The 20287-nt window shown below is 45.1% G+C and overlaps 1 protein-coding gene, 1 non-coding gene and 1 pseudogene across 2 annotated transcripts; 1 reads left to right on the top strand and 2 right to left on the bottom strand.

Annotated features, from left to right (window-relative positions):
• The window catches only part of LOC119311215, a 118570-nt pseudogene extending 110054 nt beyond the window's left edge, over positions 1-8516 (top strand).
• A 620-nt stretch (positions 8517-9136) lies between these two features.
• Positions 9137-9208, bottom strand: TRNAK-UUU. The gene has a single exon. It is a non-coding gene; the product is annotated as a tRNA-Lys (tRNA).
• Positions 9209-9298: 90 nt separating this feature from the next.
• Positions 9299-12238, bottom strand: LOC119311216 (RHOMBOID-like protein 2). The gene is made up of 5 exons (XM_037586854.1): positions 11806-12238; positions 10649-10812; positions 10167-10333; positions 9827-10074; positions 9299-9629 (listed from the first exon to the last, which is right to left on the bottom strand). The coding sequence occupies exons 1-5, from the start codon at positions 12084-12086 to the stop codon at positions 9518-9520; spliced, it is 972 nt and encodes a 323-aa protein (XP_037442751.1). The 5' UTR covers positions 12087-12238; the 3' UTR covers positions 9299-9517.
• Between the last annotated feature and the right edge of the window lie 8049 nt (positions 12239-20287).

Genomic DNA, 20287 nt, shown 5'->3' on the forward strand with positions numbered 1-20287 from the left:
TCCCGGTTCTTATACAAATCAGGACAAATGGGCCTCCACGTGGCCGGTGCGGCGAGCCCAGGCAGGAGGCCCTTTGGTCCCGGTTGGTGGCACCAACCGGGACCAATAGGCATCCACACGTCATCATTTCGGGGGCTGGGGTTTTTTTTGAAAGGGGGGTGGGGTTTAGGGGGTTTTGGGGGGTTAATTTAGGTGTTTCATATATTGTGTTAGCTAGCTAATTAATAGAGAGAAGTGTCTTCTCTTATCTCCGTGCTTGGTCGACGCTACGTACTATACGTATAGAGAGGACTAGACACGCTAGCTAGTAAGCACATGAAGGAAACAGAAGATTGTCATGAAGATATGCATACAAAGAGAAGTGATATCGACCACCTCTCCTTATCTAAGAGATTGGTCGAACAACAAGTTCTCGTATATCTATCCTACGCTACTGGCTACATATATACAATATAATTATCTCTTACAATATAATCTCCTAATTATATATGAACTCGGCGTCCACATGGTATTCTCCGTCTTTATCGATCACGTGGTCAAGAAAGAATGCCGCCAATTCCTCTTGAATTGCTCTCATATGATCTGGTGGTAGGAGTTCATCCCGCATCCGAAATATCTAATTTGAAGAAGGGGGTCAATACATATATATGAATAAATGAAACTCGACACAAATGATGGTAATAAAATAAAATTGTGAATATTATTATTTACGCACTTCATATTGTTTTTCAGAGTAGCCCCGCTCACAGGTCGTGTGGCGGATGGACTCGCAAATGTAGTATCCACAGTAATCATTCCCTTGTTCCTGCCACAACCACTTTACAAGAAATAGAGGTCAATCAAACTGATAAGCAAGCATGCTAAATGGTATTGATGAAACTAGCGCTTGAATCACTAGGAGATGCGCGGAACATGCTACTATAGTACTTACTTTCAGGTGTTTAAATTGCAGCTTCTTCGGCAGTCCCGGAGTTTTTGAGGTGAATTTTTCCAAACCCTGCCAGACAAAGAAAACAATAACTTGATATCAGGAAATGAACAAAGTTGCTGATATGGTGCGATAATGATCGATTTAACTTACTTCTCTAGAATTTCAGTCATGTCCGCATACACCTTGGGATCTTTTCGTCTCGAGTCTAAGACGATTACTAGTCCCTGCTCAAGCTTAATCTCTAGGAGAATATAGTGGAATCTGCGCACGCCTGCATAACTCATCAATTACATTACTATAACCTCGACTAATAGGAAACCGAATATGCACAAGACAGTAACACTCACTTGAAGTTGTAAGGAAAGAGTATTATGGTTTTATTTTGATTTAATACAAACGATTGTAGCAACTTGGCCTCGGTATCTCTAGCCTGAAATTCAACCATATATGCATCTATGAGATTTGTGTTAATGAACCCAATATCACCAATTTGTCTTTTCTTCAATTCGGCGATCTTCAATCTGCATAATATAGCAAGGATAATTAAAAATGCATGCAATGAAAGAGTTGACCTATATATAAAGACTTAATGACAGAAGTAGTACTACTTACAGGCATTAGCAAGTGACCGTTAATTTATCGATGGCCTTTTGATTGAAAAGCGCGAAGAACTCCTCAAATGGAACATTCAACAGTTCAATTCCAACGAGGTCATGCTCCTCTCTAACTCTCAGCGTCAAAATATTCCTCCCCTCAGACTCTTTGCAGGTTTTCATGTACCAATCATGGAATCTTCGCATCATTGTTGTTAGAGATCTTTCATCTTTGACGAGAGGCTTCCCGTACTCGTATTTGTGTTCGTCCACCTCCAAGAAATCATAATATACATCGTCGGGCAGGTAATCTCCAAGATTGTTATAACCGGGCACCATCCCCGGATCTTTAGCGACGATATCCCTAGACACCTGGAGGGGGGTAACGATTGGTTTGCTTGTTCGCTGAGCTGGGCAATTTTTTTCCCAGCTCGTCGTTCTGCTAACCTTTGATCACTGACAGTACTTCCGACCACTCTGCTTCGATAAATGACTTTTCAATAATGCGCTCATAGTTGCCTTTCGCCAGAGACTTTGGTGGTTTCTTCAGGGCAGCTAGAGTACGCTTCGCTTTTACCGGATCTATCTTCTCCTCCGGAGGTGGATGTTTCTTTGCTTTCACCCCTTCAAATAAGTTCTTCACTTCGGTTCGCACGATCTTCGTGTTTTCCTCAAGGATCCTCTCGTATGGTAACTTCTCTGGAGTCTTCAGAGAAGGACCGAATCTGTATTGCCTCCCGCCTCTGGCTGTACTGCTAGACGCCGGAGCAGACGGAGCGGCTGCGGCTGTCTTTCCTTTCTTACGAGGCGGAGGAGAAGGACTACAACGCGCCGGAGCAGCCGGAGCGGCGGCGGCGGGTCTCTTCCGCCCTTGTTGACGAGGCGAAGAAGGATGAGGCTGGCTGCTCGGGCGCGTCGGCGCAGGCGGAAAAGGAGATGGAGTGCCGCCACGGGCCAGAGAAGGAGGTCAAGTGCCCTGATCACTTGCCGGAGGAGGAGGCGGAGTGCCCTGACTCGCCGGAGGAGGAGGAGGAGGCGGGGGCGTCCAGTTCAGAAGGTTGATGAGCTCCTTCCGCCATAGGCATGGAGTCTTCAAAGAAGAACCCAACCGAATCTCCCCTTCACCTGTAGGGTGGTTAAGCTCGAGGTCCTCAAATCCGTCTGCTATTTCATCCACCATCACCCTAGCATATCCTTCTGGAATTGACCGGCAGTGGTAGGTTGCGCCAGGTTCAGTAGGTAAAACAGAGCCAACAGCCGCCTTGACTTTGAATTTCATCCATTGCGTAATAAGGTGGCAATGTTGAGACTCCGTGATAGCATCCATGGGGTAGCTAGCAGGAGCTGTGAAGAGAGGCTCTAGCTGAGTCTGCTCGGTGGAAGCCACGCTGCTTCTCCGCTGAGATGGCGGGGTATCTTCAGGGGAAGCTTCGGCAGGTCGTTTGCTATGATTTGCTTCTCGTTCCTCTAGCCTTGTACCCTTGCGTGCAGTGCCTGCGGTTGGCTATGCTCCACTTTCTTCCTCCTCTCCTGGCATTTGTAACCCCCTGCATCCGGAAACCCAACCTTCCACGGAACGGAGCCTGGCGTGCCTCGTGTCCATCTAGGGTGCTCAGGATTCCCGAGGGCCATTGTGCGCTTGTCCTTCTCTCTGTCTAGAATGAACGTCCCTTGCCGCGCTTTCTCGATATACTCTTGAAGCCTCGTGATGGGTATTCACAGTTGCTCGCCCGTCCAAACGCACTTCCCTGATACAGGGTCCAAGGTTCCGCCAACCCTGAAGAACCAAGTCTGGCAACGGTCTAGCCAGTTCAATGTCTCTGGTTCGACCCCTTTATCAATCAGGTCATTCTCAGCCTTAGCCCACAACGGTCGGGCTTTTAGGTAGCCACCTAACCCCGTGTGATGGTGATGCTTCTTCTTTGCAGCATTTTTCTTGTTTGTCGTTGACATCTTCTTACTCTTGTCCGATGTCTTGTGGGCCACAAATGCGGGCCAGTGATCTCTGATCTTCTCATACCGGCCGGTGAATTCTGGTGTAATTTCTTTGTTGACAAACATTGTTTTCAGCTCATTCTTCCACCTCTTGAATAGTTCTTCCATCTTCTTAAGAGCATGAGACTTGATCAATTGCTCTTTAACTGGCTTCTCCGGATCCTCCTCTGGCGGTAGGGTGAAATTTGCCTTAAGCGTTGTCCAAAGATCTTCTTTCTGCATATCGGAGACATAAGACACCTCAGGGTCTTCATTCTTAGGCTTTAACCATTGGTGGATACTGATCGGGATCTTGTCCCTAACAAGAACCCTGCACTGATAAGCAAATGCTTCCTTTGTCCGGATGGGTTCAATCGGCTTGCCATCACGCACGATTGCTGTGATCTCAAACCATTCATCTAAGCGCAACTTTTTCTTCGGGCCTCGTCTCTTTACCGAAGTTGTGCTCGATCCGGAGGGCTAGAAAAAAGAAGAAAGACGAGAGTTAATAAATATGTGTACATACGAAAACAATGAATTCATCAATTACCTAGTCAGCACAGGCTTAACTAATATATATACCTGGCCGGACTCGGTTCGGTCATCGGAGCCATCATCACGGTCTCCTTCTTGTACCGGCATTGGGTCACCGGAGCCATCATAATCATAGCCTTCTTCTTATACCGGCATTGGGTCACCGGAGCCATCATAATCATAGCCTTCTTCTTCACCTTGTCCTTCCAGACCATCGCTGTCGTTGAGAAACGACAAGACGACATCACTTCCTTTTGCGATTATGTCCCCCAACATCACTTTGTTGCTTCGTCTCGGGGGTGCTCCATAGTTTCTGCAAATATTTACAACATGGCAATTATTATTCAAACATGACAGATGGATATATTAGTGGCAAACATAGAACTAGCTAGCTAATCACAATAAGGAATCATATTAGTGCCCTCGATGCTGCTTCTCTAGTGTTTGGGGTGGCCTCGGCAACGCTTCAAGGGTTTGGGGTGGCCTCGACAACGCTTCAAGGGTTTGAGGTGGCCTCGACGACAAGGTTCTTTTAACTTGGTAAATTTGGGTGGCCTCGAGAGAGTTTGTCGGGTAGGGGTGCGGCGGGAGGGGGTAGGAGACCGACATCGTTTTTTTCTAAGGTTTGGGTGTCCTTGAGAGTTTTGGTCACGCGAGAGGGCCGGGGGGGTGCTCCCGTGGTATAAGTTATCACGGTCGAGAGGGGGTATATATATCGACCGCCCCTCATGTCGAAGTTATCCGGGAGGGGGTTATATCGACAATGATGACATACATACATGGGAAAATAATGTTATCGGGGAGGGGGTATATCGACCCCCCCCCTCGTGTTGAAGTTATCGGGAGGGGGTATATCGACAATGACATACCCAATAAAAAATAAGAAGACAAAAGAAGAAATAAAAAGAGGAGAAGAAGAAAGGAATAGAAGAGAAGATCGATGAAAAAAAAGAAGAAGAAAAAAGAGGAGAAGATTTTTCTCTTCTTCTCCTCTATTCCTTTCTTCTTCTCCTCTTCTTTTTCTTCTTTTTTCCTCTTCTTATTTATTTCTCCTCTTCTTCTCCTTTCTTCCTCTTCTTATTTTCCTTTTTCCTCTCATTCTTTTTATTTTTCTTCCTTTCCTAGCTAGATATATAAATTTTTTCTAAAAATTAAACTAACCTAAAATATACTAAATCAGAGAACATATATATATATAACTTTTCTAAAAATCTAACTTTTGCCTATATGTATACTTTAAAAAAAATTGAAAAAATACATACATACATACAAAAAAACATGTAAAAAATACATGCATACATATATGAACATACATAAAAAACATTAATACATTATGAACATCTACATATATGCATATAGCCACATACATTCATATATACATTATGTATATATGAACACAAAATTAATCTAATAAAAATTAAAAAATAACAGAGCAGGCCGGGCAGTGCGGCTGCTCACAGCGGGGGCGGCTGGCGACGGCGACGGCGGGGGCGGCGAGGGCGCCGGCGCGCGGGGGCGGGCCGCGGGCAAGGGCTCGGGCGCGGGGCAGGGACCGGTTTGGCGACGACGTGGTCGACGGCAGGGGCGGCGCGATGACGATGTCGGAGGCAGGGACGACGCGGCGACGGCGTCGGAGGCAGGGCGACGAGGGTGCCGGCGCGCGGGGGCGGTCCGCGGGCAGGGGCTTAGGTGCGGGGCAGAGGCGACGATGGCGACGGCGATGAGGAGCAGCGCTGGGGCGTTGGGCGGGGAAGACGACCTGAAAGAAAATTTTCACAAGTGCTACTTATATACCCAGGGCATTGGTACCGGTTTGTGGCACCAACCGATACCAATGCCCCCTTTAGTCCCGGTTTGTGCCACCAGCTGGGACCAAAGGTCACTTTTCAGCAGACCAAAGGGCGGGAAGCAGAGGCCTTTGGTCCCGATTGGTGGCACCAACCGGGACTAAAGGGGGCATTGATACCAGTTGGTGCCACCAACCCGGACCAAAGCCACGCTTTAGTCCCGGTTGGTGCCACCAACTGGGACCAGTGGCCTTGCATAGCGGGGTGGTGGTGGGAGTTTAGTCCCACCTCGCTAGTTGGAAGCGCCCGGCACCTGTTAAGCCCTGTTGCCTCTTCCCTCTCGAACTCCTTTGAACTGCAGGCCTATGGGCCTAAACTGACACTGCTATGCATGTTGGCCTGTTGGGCCTTCTGCGGGCCGGAATCCTGGCACATGGATGGGTTTCTAGTCGTATTCAGGCCGTGGTGGCCTAGTAGGTGGCAATTTTTTTATTTTTTCCCAGTTTTTTTGTTTTATTTTTTGCTTTATTTATTTTCTTTTGTTTCAACTTACAACAAAATAGTTATTTATTTTATTTTATTCTATTTTATAATTATTTATTTATTTTATTTTATGATAATTCTTTTTGCTATTAAAGTTTCTAACAAAAAAAGTTCTTTATGAAAATTCTTTTTGCTTTTAATGATTTTGAACAGAAAATACTTTGATAATTTTAGTTTCATAAATTTTATTTATGTTATTAAAGTTTATTTTATTTTACTTTATTTTGTTTCTGCTTATATATTTTATTAAAGTTTATATTTTTTGTTTCAAATTACTTATTTATTTTATTTTATGATAATTCTTTTTGCTATTAAAGTTTCTAACAAAAAAGTTATTTATGAAAATTCCTTCTGCTTTTAATGATTTTGAACAGAAAATACTTTGATAATTTTAGTTTCATAAATTTTATTTATGTTATTGAAGTTTTTCTGTGTTCAAAATGCACCATATATTCAAAGCCACATCATCAATTTTCAGCCCTCTCATGAATAGATAAGTGACCAAATTAATAGAAGTTCATCATCACATTAAAATCAAATTGCATACATAGTTCTCATTGAACAACATATATCTCTCCAGAGTATTTAATTAAACCATACATTGAAATTATGTAAAATATTTCAATGCAACAACAAATGCGATCATAATCGCAACCAAGGTAACAACTGATCCAACTGCATAATGATACCAAGCCTCGGTATGAATACCATATTTTCTAACATTTCTAATCTTCAACCACATTGCATCCATCTTGATCTTGTGATCATCGACGACATCCGCAACATGCAACTCCAATATCATCTTCTCCTCCTCAATTTTTCTTATTTTTTCCTTCAAGTAATTGTTTTCTTCTTCAACTAAATTTAACCTCTCGATAATAGGGTCGGTTGAAATTTCCTGTTCAACCACCTCCTAGATAAATAAAATCTATGTCATGTTGGTCGGCATAATTGTCATAAACAATAAATGAACCAAATAGTTATCAAAAGATAATATATAACACATCCGAATCATAGACAGGACGAGGGCCGGCGGAGGCAGATACCAAAACCATCGCACTATATAATAACAAGAAATAATAAAAGTAAGAAAATTAGACAAGTATCTATCTGAAGGAAGAATGTTTTTCTTTCAGAAAGAAGATAAGAATAAGAGGCTCACCACGTTGGTGTCGGCGACGAGATCGGCGCGGGCGATCGAAGACGGTGAAGATGGGGACGGGACGGGACGGGCCGCTAAACCTAGACAAATCTCGAGGAAAATGGAGTTCGTAGGTCGAGTTTCGAGAGGAGAAAGATTAACTAGCGTGGCTCGGACATTTCATCGAACACCTCATGTGCATAGGAGGTGAGCTAGAGCACCCAAATGCCCTTCCCTCGCCGGCCAGAAAAATAGAGCACTGTGAAGTGCTCCGCTGTGGCGATGGGGTATATATAGGCAACTCATTTGTCCCGTTTCGTGGTAGAAACCGGGACTAAAGCCCAGCATTCTGTCCCGGTTCCAGCCACGAACCGGGACCAATGGTTGTGGGCCAGGAGCGAGGACCATTGGTCCCGGTTCGTGCCTGGAACCGGGACAAATGTGTCCATACGAACCGGGACCAATGCCCACGAGGCCCCGACCGGTCCCGTGGGCTCACGAACCGGGACGAATTTCCCCATGGGTCCCGGTTCGTGACTGAACCGGGACTAATGGGCTGGCCAGGCCCGAACGAAAGCCCTGTTTTCCACTAGTGTATGAAAATGCACATTTTTCTCCCGTGGTAGAGGTCACGGTGGATGAGTTGGCTACACAACTGGTAGCACATAAACTTGAGCTGATGTGCAAAGTCAAGTTGGACACGACAAAGGATTGTATGAAGTCGATGGTGGATTTGATGGCATTCTGGCGAGAGCGGACACCTTTCAGCATGGACAGAACATATGAGGCTAGTGACACAAAGTGGGTTGGCGGCAATGCACTGCAGTTTGGGAAAGCCGAGCTGGTTGCTGCAGGCACACTGCATGCCGAGGATTTCACTTCGAAGTTGATAAGCTATCACACGAAGTGTAAGAATAAAGATGGCAAGGACTCAACCGTGGTATCGATCTTACTGCCAAAAACCAGTAATGGAGAAGTTCACAAAGGAGATGGCAATTTGGTTGAAGAAATAAGAAAGAAAGAACATACAATAAGCCAATTATGGTGGAATTTATTTGTTGTTTACTTTAATTGCCTATTTCAGTGAAAGCGCCCAAACCCAAACGCGAGGGTCGTTGTGTGCTATTTCTTCTACGATAAATCTCACTAGAGAATTGGGCAGCATACTGGTTGTTGTTATGCTTTATGTATAGTTTGGTTGCTTTGCCTGTATTGTCGCCTATGTTTGTCCTCTGTTTTTGTAAAGAGAAACATGAATAATGATATTCCTCTTTGAAATAGTATAAATATTGCAAGTGCGGATGTCATTCACGTGACGTGTTTGGTCGATTCAGTCTGATTTGCTCTCATACAGAACGTGCAAATCTTCTCTCTAGGCTGATTGGCTCAAGCCGATTGTTGAAAATCCTACTGAAAAGCAATAAAGTCTTATGTCGTGTTGGCTGATTCAGTCTTTTCCATGAGAGCCTAAGGTCTGTCTGTTCGTGTTTAGTCCAAGAAATGTACTGGTAGTTTTCAAAAAAAAAAATGTACTGGTCATACAGTCAATATAGACGGGACTATGCCATGAATCTTCCACCTGGTTTGCTAAACAAAACGTGGTTCAAAAAACAAAAATGAATAAAGCTAAAAACGCCGTCCGTGGGGATCGAACCCACGGCCACGTGGTTAAAAGCCACGCGCTCTACCACTGAGCTAGGACGGCTAGGGATGTTACCAGTTCAACAGCATTCCTTATTATACGTTACTTAGCACGTCAAGCGCCACATGAATCGGCTGCCGGACCAACGCAAAAGCAGGTATCAAAACGATGCGGCCTCTTACACAAAAACACGCATGAAATCACTGGAGTGCTCGAGTAACAAACTTACAGGGCCTGGCAAACAAATTTACAGAATTCACTAACGAACAAACTTAATTAACAGACCACAGTTCCTATCTACAAACATACAAGCATGAAAAATGGTCCTCCCAACACTACATGTTTTCGTCGAAAACCGAAAGAAGGGACCGCCTAGGTATCGCACTTCCACCTCGACGTCGGCACGCAGTTCAGGTAGTGGCACCAGTGGCAGCCGTCGTTCCCGTTCTTGCCCTTGAAGAGCATTACCAACGAAAGCGTGAACCTGTAACACGAGTTCTTGGTATCAGGTTCATCTCATGTCTTCCGTTAGCACGACTTTGAATCATATAACTCGGTCTTGATGATGTTCAGTGTAAGTTCAGAACCATGCGTATTTTTACACTACACATGTGCAAAACATTGATATAATCACAGCGGCATCGAATATACCCAACTGTCTGTGTGAATTGTCAGACTTACCCGACGAGCAGCAAGACGAGTGCCACAACCCACAGGACATATTGGTATGGTTTGTACTTAGGAGGCTGATTAGTGTGGGGCAGCTCGCTGCGTTCCAACCAACCGAATTGCGGCCTTGCCAGCAGAACAAACCCCAAAAGGAACCCGGTCAAGAATCCACCAATATGAGCAAAGTTATCAGCATGCGGTAGTATCCCGATTGCCACGTTGATCGCGATTATGAAGAGTAGAGTTATTATGGCTGCAACCTGCAATAGCACATCAACTCTGATAAGCAAAAGAGTGTTCAGGCAGCTGGATATCTAGAGGAAAATGTATGTGTGTTCTATCTATCTCAGACCTTGTTGGAGTAAATAGTCCAGTTCATAAGTAGCTCAGAAAGCATAGATCCAAGCAGCCCAAATAAAGCTCCGGATGCACCAACAGAGATGTAGTTATTTCGGAGGAAAAGTGCAGACATCACGCTGCCACCGAAACCAGACAGTAGGTAGATAGCGCCAATGCGAACTTGCAAGCAAAAGAACTAGTGTCAGTGCACACGTTATTTAGTCATGTGCAATATATAAACATGCTGATAATCAAAAACATTCAATCTACATTGAATATTAGTAACATAATTGAAGTAAGATTTAAGCATACTGTCAACACCTCAGCAATTAAATTAGTTCAACTTGCAAAATACAAACCAGTTCCAGGGTAACTAAAATGCTATAACTTGCAGCAGATAGACACTCAGACGAGTTTTGTTGACGTGTAGAAGGACTAACAAAATATCCCCCAAATGATGATAGTCACACTGATTCAGCATTGTTAGAAGCTTACCAAACCCAAATTGCTGCTCAAGACGAATTCCAATGAACAGCAGGCTTAGCATGTTCACAACCAAATGGATCAGACCAGCATGGAGCCAGATGCAGCTAATGAGACGCCACCCCTGGTGCTGATGGACGACTTTGTTCCAGTCAAGAGCTCCCATTTTCCCCAAACTGCAAGACAGAGCAAAGCCGTTAACTCTTATCATCTTGTATGTATCCTACTGTATCTTAGTGAGATAAATATAATCTAGATTGACTCCAGAAATCAAACCAAACATGTAACTTTTTGTTGTCAACGGTTGGTAACTGAGCTGCGATCTCATGAGATAGGTACTACAACATGGCACGTTGCAATTAAAATAAGCGGGCATGCCACTACTGTCAACGAGAAAACTACTTACATGGTCTAGAAACAGCTTGGGTTGTTTTATAGCATTAGTAGTACATCACTTACCAAAAGTCAAAACAGTTCCCATAAATCCATCTACTAGATTACAATAACACAGAATCCTACGCCTGCAGCACAAAGTGGACACCTAATTACCGGCTATAATCCAGCAAAAGGTAGTAGAAAATGTCATCGCTGACTGTCTCAGAAAGCTATTTTTGGTACAAACAACAAAGAAGAGAAAGCTTAAGCTGTCTGCGTTGTGTAGCGGTGGAAGCTACTGTATGGACGAAGTGCAGGGTAAACTAAACAGTGGAGCGCATTGAACAATGGAATCATATCGAATTGTGCACGTTCAGATCATTTCAAGCCATTGAGGAGAGAGAGAGAGAGAGAGAGAGAGAGAGAGAGATCTGAACTGTCGTCACCACATGACAGAAGAATCCCCTGTCTCCCGAACTTCCAGAAGAGGAAAACGCATCTGAATTCAGAAGCGAAAGTTCAGAGAACATTTCTAATTTCCTCTGGCCAGTAACACTTGCTCCAGAGTTCAGAGCTACAGAATTGTGAGCTTAAAACAAAATCCATGTTCTGCCAACGAATCAACTAGTAACGCGGATAAAACAACCCAATCTGAAGATGAATCCCCAAATCTGTCCGCCCAATTTCACCTCGAGCACACCCAGAAAGTAGAACACCGCCCAACCCCGACCACAATTGGACGACGCAGAAGGGAGAAGGGAGAAACAGGGAGAGAGGGGGAAGCCGAGACGTACGTGGTGGAGGAGGGCCCGAGGAGCGGGTTCTCGCGGAGCGGCTGGAAGGAGAAGCGTCGGAGGAATCCCGCGACGCAGCCGCCGCCGAGCGCGCTGCCGTGCCTGGGGCAGTCGTTGACCCACATCTCGACGACGAAGACGGCGACACAGGCGACGATGACGGTGGGCACGAGCCAGGGCCACCACTTGCGGTCCCCGGCCGACTCGTACCCGCCGAACCCTCCCCCCGCCGCCGCCGCCGCCGCCGCCGCCCGGCCCTTCCCCTCGCCGCCCCCCTCCATGCTGCTAGTCTCACGCGCCCGTAGCTGGCTCCGGTGACGTGATGTGATGCGCAAGCCGAGGGTGGAAGGATGGGAAATGAAGGAGGAGGCTGGCTGGAGTCAAGTGGCGCTTGCTCTCTCGCTCTCTCTCGGGGTAGTAGCTTGGAAGCGAGGGGACGGGGACAGGGAACGAAATGATGCGCGGGGCCGGGGGAAGCGGACAGCGACGGTGGGTGGGTGGGGACCTGTGGCACGCTGGCGCGCGGGGCCCCGTGGGCGCCGGGGGCCACCGCGCGGTGAGGCGTTGCTGTCCGTCCGTCCGTCCCCGGGTGTGTGAGTGTGTGAGTGGTGTTTCGGTTCGCGTGGTGAAGTAGTACTAGTGGTTGTAACCGATCCGCGTGAGGGAGAAGGGAGCGCGGGAGACGTGCTGAGAGGATCAGGCGGCGGCGCGAAGCGCGTGGACGTGGAGCCGGAGTGGAGCTGGCGCGGCGACGTCACGCGGTGCCGTGGACCGTGGTGGCGGGTTGCCGTTGGGCCAGGTGCCGCGCGTGCGTGTGGGACGCGCCGGTCGCCACGTGACCGGGCGCCGACGTGGAGCGCGTACGTTGCCTGCCACTAGCTTCGCGACGGGTCGCTCCGGTTCCGGTCTTGGTCTCGTACTCCCTCCGTTTCTTTTTACTCCGCGTATAAGTTTTGGTCAAGGTCAAACTACACAAAGTTTGACCAAATTTATATTAAAAAGTATGATCATCTACAATACTTAAACTATATAATATGAAAATACATTTCATGGTGCATCTGAAAATCTTGATTTCATATTGTGAATAATGATATTTTTTAATATAAAGTTAGTCAAACTATGTAAAATTTGACTTTGAGCAAACCTTATATGCAGACTAAAAAGAAACGGAGGGACTACATTGCCCCAAAGGCACAGCCGTGCTCCGACCGCGCAGTAAATGAAACTTTTCTGGAGGCTCCTTCCTTCTTGCAGTACAACTAGTACTACGTTGCATGCATTCATTTCATGCGCGTGTACGTACCATCGGTCTTGATCCGGCCGGAGTTTAAACTGGCCTCGCTGTAGCGTCGCCATGTCCGCCGTGCCAGCCCGGCCGGTCCCGGCCCAAGCACCCGTCCAACTGTACGTACCAACACCGACCGACTCGTCCCTTTCTTCCGCCTCGCCGTCCGTCCGTCCGGTACGAGGCGAGGCGAGCGTACGATTGACCATGTCTTCAGACATTATTAACAGGAAAAAAACGTACTACTGTTCGACGCACTATAACTGTCTGTTATTATCGCCAGCCGGCGAGAAAGGGACGTCTGCTGACGTCCAAACAGTGTTATTATTGCTTCCTTTAACAAGAAATCAGTGTTATTATTGCTTCCTTTAACAAGAATTGACGTCCAAACAGTGTCACTGTCTCGCTCCCGGTCAGTGTGGGTCTCAGCTTCAGCTCACGGCGGGTGCAGCTCCGGACAGGGTGAATGTTTGGTTGATGGCTTTGAAGGCTGCGAGATGACGATGTCTCCGTGACCGGAGAGAGCAGCTGTCCGGCGGGCCCCGTTCATCTATTGCCACTCAATTATGGCCGGAGAGAAAAGGATTATGCCTAATCCATATGATTACATTTTGGTTCGCCTGTTTGGGAAAGAGCCATCTACACAGCATTTCTCAGCTTTGCGATGCACAGACGAGCATGGCAGTTTCTCATGGCTTGATGATGTGGGCAGTCAGTGTGGGTGCTACTTTTTCGATCTCAACAAGATGGATAACAGATCTCCCCGAAATACGTTTTATGATCCTTTCTCATCGAACGTTTTGCTTCGCTAGCAGAAGGATCACCCAACAAACGTTTCTGCCTCTTTTTTTCTTTAGTTGAACAGCCGGCGCACCCTATCCTGAGAGAGAAAATCAGCCCATGTGTCTTCGGGGTAAAAATGCCATCAAAACAGAAGTGCCATATGAACACAAAAATAAAAGATAAAAATGCTATGATAAAAAAGTGGCATCTAATAAAAAACCAAAAATGCCATCTCTTAAATAAAAAATGCCATCTCTTAAAAATAAAAAATGCCATCTCTTACATAAAAAATGCCATCTCTTAACAATAAAAATGCTGTCTCTTAATATGAAAAATGCCACTCTTAACAATAAAAAAAATGATATCTCTTAATATGAAAAATGCCACCTCTTAATATAAAAATGCCATCTCTTAATAAACAAAAATGCCATATCTTAATATTAAAATGACATCTCTTAATGAACAAAAAATGTCATCTCTTAATAATAAAATATAAAAATGCCATCTCTTAATATAAAAATGCCATCTCTTAATATAAAAATGCCATCATGGTTAAACATTCATGTTAATTTTTTTCAAGAAAAATGTCGTCATGGTTAAACTGCCATGTAACATATTTCGCAAAAAATGTTAAAATTGTCGTGGCAAATTTTATAGAATAAAATGCCATGTAGCAAAAAAAAGGGCTAGGGATTCAAACCAATGTCTACCATGAGCAAAACTTGCAATGTTGCCAGTACAGCGCATAGGGTTGATTTGAGAAGTAAAGTGTTCAATGGGTTTTATGGTACAACAAACTAGTCCAAAATCCGGCATGCCAACAGCCCTGCTATGAGATCCGTGCAGCCATGTCAGACGGTAGGAGGGGGGCTCGCCCGCATCAGCCTCCTTGCTTACGGTCGCCAGGTATAATTTCAGTTATGTTTTGTTTTCTCCGATGTACCTGCTCTTCTCAAATGAGTTGAGGTTGTAGGTGAAGCGTATTTTGCGCATATATATTGCAAGTGCACTATTTTTTTATAGAGAAACACTGCTAATTAGACACCATATGTGGGAAGCATTATTTCAGAATGTAATAGCATTAGGGAAATGTTCATCATATACCAACCTAAGTTCACCTCTTCCATATTTTCAGCAAATATCCAGAAATGCTCCGGTCAAATTTTTCATGAAATGTACCGGGTGCAATGGCTTGTAAAAACACAACATCAACAAGGTGGCATGCCAATGTTGACATCCCTGAAATGAAGGCTACATTGGAAGGCATCGTCCACACTTCAGATCATTCCGGAAAGGAGTTTAAAACTTGGAACATTGTTCACTTTAGATTTATTTGTTCTTAGTTTTAACTTAGCTTTGAGTATCCGTTGATCATTTGTGGCACGCTGAAACTCTGCAGGGTGATATGTATGCCTTATCAGATCGAGCTACAACTACGAAGTGGAAATCAGGGCAAATGGAAGGAACTGAGGCAACTATTAGAAGTCTCGCTGGGTTAGATCCTACTAATACTATGGTGAATTGGTGATGCAACAAAGTTGCAAAAAGTATCTTCTAGCCATGCATGCTTTTGACTACAACTGATTGATACTTTTATATCATTGCAGAATCAATACCACGAGTACTCACTCTGTTCCTAAATATAAGCCTTTTTAGGGATTTCAATACGTACTACATTCGTATGTATATAGTTCATATTGGAATCTCTAAAATATTGCTATGTATGTAGTTCATATTGGAATCTCTAAAATGGCAAGTATTTAGAAACGGAGGGAGTATAAGTGAAGGACAAAAAATCCTATCTCCCCATACCTATTCTTGATTGCAGCAGAGGGCCTTTCGTGCCTTTTAAAATCAATTGATGTGCCATCCAATATAGGTGGAATACAGGTGGCAGCTTCTGCACCACTAGTTAACCATTTATTATTCCCTGATGACAACCTGCTATTTTTCAAGGCTAGTGCAGATGGGGCGAATGAGGTAAACCAATTGTTGAACACATATTGTCAAGCTTCAGGACAAAGGATTAACCATGAGAAATCATCAATATTTTTTAGCAAAAAATGCCCCAATGTAGTCAGACAAGAGGTGAAAGCTATTTTGCAGGTTCCAAATGAAACTTTAAGTGCCAGATACCTAGGTATGCCATCGGATGTGGGAGCTTCAAAAAATGGCGCTTTTAAGTACTTGAAGGATTACTTGTGGAGTAAGGTACAGGGATGGATTGAGAAAACTTTGTCTTCAGCGGGTAAGGAGGGCTTGGTGAAATCAGTAGCTCAGGCCGTACCATTTTTTTCTATGTCATGCTTCAAGTTGCCTAGGGGACTATGTGAACATCTAGATATGCTGATCAGGAAATTTTGGTGGGGTAGTAAAGATGGAAAACGTAAACCCAGCTGGGTCTCTTGGGAGGCGATGACTCAGCCGAAGAGCATGGGGGGTTTGGGCTTTAAGGATTTTGAGTTATTCAATTTGGCCCTATTGGCAAAACAAGCATGGAGAATTCTGCATCATCCAGACTCGTTAAGTGCCCGAATTCTCAAAAGCATATATCCGGAGTCTTCAATTTTTACAGCCGGGGTGGGCAGTCACCCAAGCCAAGTATGAAGATCTATAATTGAAGGACGGGATATATTGAAGCAGTGCTTGATTCAGACAATTGGTAATGGATTGTCAACCTCTATCTGGAGTGACAATTGGATTCCCAGGAAGGAGATGATGCGGCCTTTTGGTGCCCGTACAGTGACCCCCCCTGAGCTGGTGGCTGACTTGATAGATCAAACGAGCGCAACATGGAATATAAACATGTTGGAGGAAGTGTGCTTACCTATCGATATTGCAACCATAATACAAATACCTTTATGTACCAGCAACATTCCTGATACGTGGTCGTGGTTCTTGGAGAAGAACGGAAGCTTTTCAGTGAGATATGCATACAGAATGTTGATAGACACCAAATATAGAAGAGGAGCATGGCTGGACGGAGCGACGGGCTCTTCAAGCACGGAAAGAGATGCTGACTCATGGAAGAAATTATGGAAGACTCATGTTCCTGGAAAGATCCGAATGATTCTCTGGCAGTTGGCCAAGCAGTCTATTCCTACTGAAGATGTTCGAGCTCACCGCAAAATGTCAAATTCGTCTGCTTGTGGGCCGTGCGGTGCTGCGGATTCCTGGCGCCATGCACTACTGGAATGTTCTGTGCCCCGGTGTGTTTGGGCTATGGTCGATGGAGAACTCGCTGAACACTTATGCGCCACGACGGAGCCTGACGCAAAACAATGGTTGTTTACCATGATTGACACATTATCGCATGATGCATTCATTCGCTTAACAATTACTCTCTGGGCCATTTGGTGGGCAAGGAGGAAGGCTATCCACGAGGAGATCTACCAAAGCCCGGCGGCAACACATCAGTTTATCACCAGGTTCATGCATGAGCTGGCTCTACTGCCATGTAAGGCGAAGCAATCAGCGATCTCCAGACCACGAGCGGTCAGGTCAAGGGCGCCTCCAGCAGGCTACGCCAAAATACAAGTGGATGCAGCAATCTCGAAACTGCATACAAGGGGAGCCGCGGCTGCAGTATGTCGGGACGGAGCGGGAAACTTCTTGGGTAGTTCAGCCCTGACAGTCTGTGGCATCAGCGACGTGGCGACGCTGGAAGCCTTAGCATGCAGAGAAGGGCTGGCTCTTGCAGCCGATCTAATCTACATAATATTATCATCGCTTCTGATTCCATGCAAGTCATCAGTGATATTCAGAAAGGCAACGGCGGAAGATATGGTGCTATCATCACCGAGATTAAAGCTAGATCGTCTTGTTTTTTTATGTAATTTCATGTTTGAAGGTAGAGCGGCAAATCATGACGCTGATAGATTAGCCAAGTTTGCTTATTCATTGGACCAAGGGAGGCACGTCTGGATGTCGATCCCACATGATCCTTTTTGTATCCCACAAACTGTGGTATTTGAATGAATAAATCTTAACTTCCCTAAAAAAATCAGATCGAGCTACAACTACGAAGTGGAAATCGAGGGCAAATGGAAGGAACTGAGGCAACTATTAAAAGTCTCGCTGGGTTAGATCCTACTGATACTGTGGTGAATTGATGATGCAGCAAAGTTGCAAAAAGTATCTTCCAGCCATGCATGCTTTTGACTACAGCTGATTGATACTTTTATATCATTGCAGAATCAATACCACGAGTACTCACTCCGTTCTTAAATATAAGCCTTTTTAGGGATTTCAATACGGACTACATTCGAATGTATATAGTTCATATTGGAATTCTAAAATATTGTTATGTATGTAGTTCATATTGGAATCTCTAAAATGGCAAGTATTTAGAAACGGAGATAGTATACGCGAAGGACAAAAAATATTGAAGTCGTCTCCACCAATGACTGGTGGTGTATGAGTTGAAGAGTTTGTTGGAAGACGTTGGAAGTAGACGAAAGTGGTCTACATCAATGTCCTACATGTCCTGATACAACACCATGGCCAAGGTACTCTCCTGCTACATTATGTTCTAAAACATTTTTCTTTTGTCATCAGGTATAAAATACTAATGCGTACACTAGATATACACCGAGGAACAAGCGAATCCAGTATATTTAAGAAAATGTAATCCTCCTTTTCTAAAAAAAATATACACCGAGGAACAAGCGAATCCAGTATTTGCATTCTTTGGAGCACAATGCCACATAATAACTGCGAAAAGGGTTGATTGTGTTGTTTCTCATGCGGCAGGACGGACTGGGTATACCGCCTGAGAGGAGAAATTTATCGTGACAGCAACTCCAAATGACAGATAGCTGGATGCTGATTTCTACTATTTTCAAGTGCAAGCAACAGAGCATCTGCAGAGTGAAGCACCACTGCCTCCGCTTGCAAGCAAAACAGCTGATGAAAATACACTTGTGGCTCCATCGTATCCCTAAATGCACTGTTGGAGTTAGAACAGAATAAGGCACAGAGAATTAAATTATATTCTCATACATTGCATCGGTCCAAAATTTAGTGAACTATTTTTAGACATCGGACGACATGGCCCCTTCCAAGGAAAAAGAGGAGGTCTGCAACTGATGACCTAACCGCGGATTCCAAATAAAAAAAAGGGTTAGCACAATCTAATTACAACCAGTAATGGACTACCCAAATGTTTACAATACTGACAAGATGTTACTGAATAATATGCACATCTGTTCTAAAAGAGTTGTTCCCTCCAAAAAGTGACAGATAAAAAAGAGGCCTCAGCGAGTCTGCAAGCTTGTATGCACTCTTAACCGTGAATATCCCGTTTTTCTCATAGTGCCATGCCACACGGTTGTGGCAACCAGCTCCTCAAGAGATCCGGGAGATAGAAGCATCTGGGATGTTATTTGGAAAACAAAGATCCCGGATAAGGTAAAGATTTTTGGATGGCGTGTGGCAACCAATTCTTTAGCCACCAAGCATAACGCTTTCAAGAGGACTATTGTTGTGGATGATGTCTGTGAGATATGTGGTGCGGAGCAGGAAGATGAATTTCATGCTATTATAAGATGCACTCGAAGTGCTGCGCTGAGGCATGCAATGAAGGCCTTTTGGGTTCTGCCAAGGGATTCTGAATTTAGGTACACAGGCCCAGACTGGCTGCAGATGCTCCTATATGCCAAACCTGAGGAAGTAAGAGGGAAAATCTTGCTGATCCTGTGGCAAGCGTGGAGTCTGAGGAATAATGTGATCCATGGAGATGGGAGGGATACTGTCTCAGGATCAGTACAGTACCTGCTACGACTCCATGAAGACCTGCTGGCTGCTGCAAACGACCCAATGAAAGAGGCAATTACAGACAAGCTGTCAATGTTCCCTGCCGGCCCTCGCGCACCGACACCATCAGTGCCTACTCGTTGGATTGGCCCTCCGCTAGGTACGACGAAGCTAAATATAGACGCATCTTTCCTGGCAGAGTCAGGTGATGCATGGGGAGGTGCTGTAGCAAAAGATCACACAGGGCGTGTCCTAATGTCTGTTGGCCAACGCCTGATCCAATGCAACTCTGCTGAGGAAGCGGAAGGTGCAGCTACATCTATGGGACTCAAGGAACTTGCAGGATTGTTTAACGGACAGGTGATTCTGGAGACTGATTGTGCAGGCATTGGGCGTGAGCTTCAGGTAGAGCGTGAGTGCAGGTCTGCCTGCCGTGCTGCCCTGTTGGACGCGCGGAACCAATACTGCGCCTTCTCCAACTTGGAAATCAGCATTGTCAGTCGAACGAGAAACAAGCTGGCGCACGAAATAGCTGCTGTTGCCAGGAGATTGGGCGATTTCAGAATGATTGCTGATGTCCCCGAGGACGCAAAACATGTAATGGTAGATGAGTATGTACCATCCATGGCGTGATGTACTCCATGGTTCTCAAAAAAAAAA

This window comes from Triticum dicoccoides, chromosome 5B (assembly GCF_002162155.2).
Source record: "Triticum dicoccoides isolate Atlit2015 ecotype Zavitan chromosome 5B, WEW_v2.0, whole genome shotgun sequence".
NCBI lineage: Eukaryota > Viridiplantae > Streptophyta > Magnoliopsida > Poales > Poaceae > Triticum > Triticum dicoccoides.

Excerpts from the sequence above, each read along its gene's own strand:
- LOC119311216 (XM_037586854.1), bottom strand. The coding sequence starts at position 12,086 with ATGGAGGGGGGCGGCGAGGGGAAGGGCCGGGCGGCGGCGGCGGCGGCG. Across the intron at positions 10,334-10,648 it reads TGAGCAGCAATTTGGGTTTG|TTCGCATTGGCGCTATCTAC; the intron begins GTAAGCTTCTAA and ends TTTGCTTGCAAG. Across the intron at positions 9,630-9,826 it reads CTCGTCTTGCTGCTCGTCGG|GTTCACGCTTTCGTTGGTAA; the intron begins GTAAGTCTGACA and ends CTCGTGTTACAG.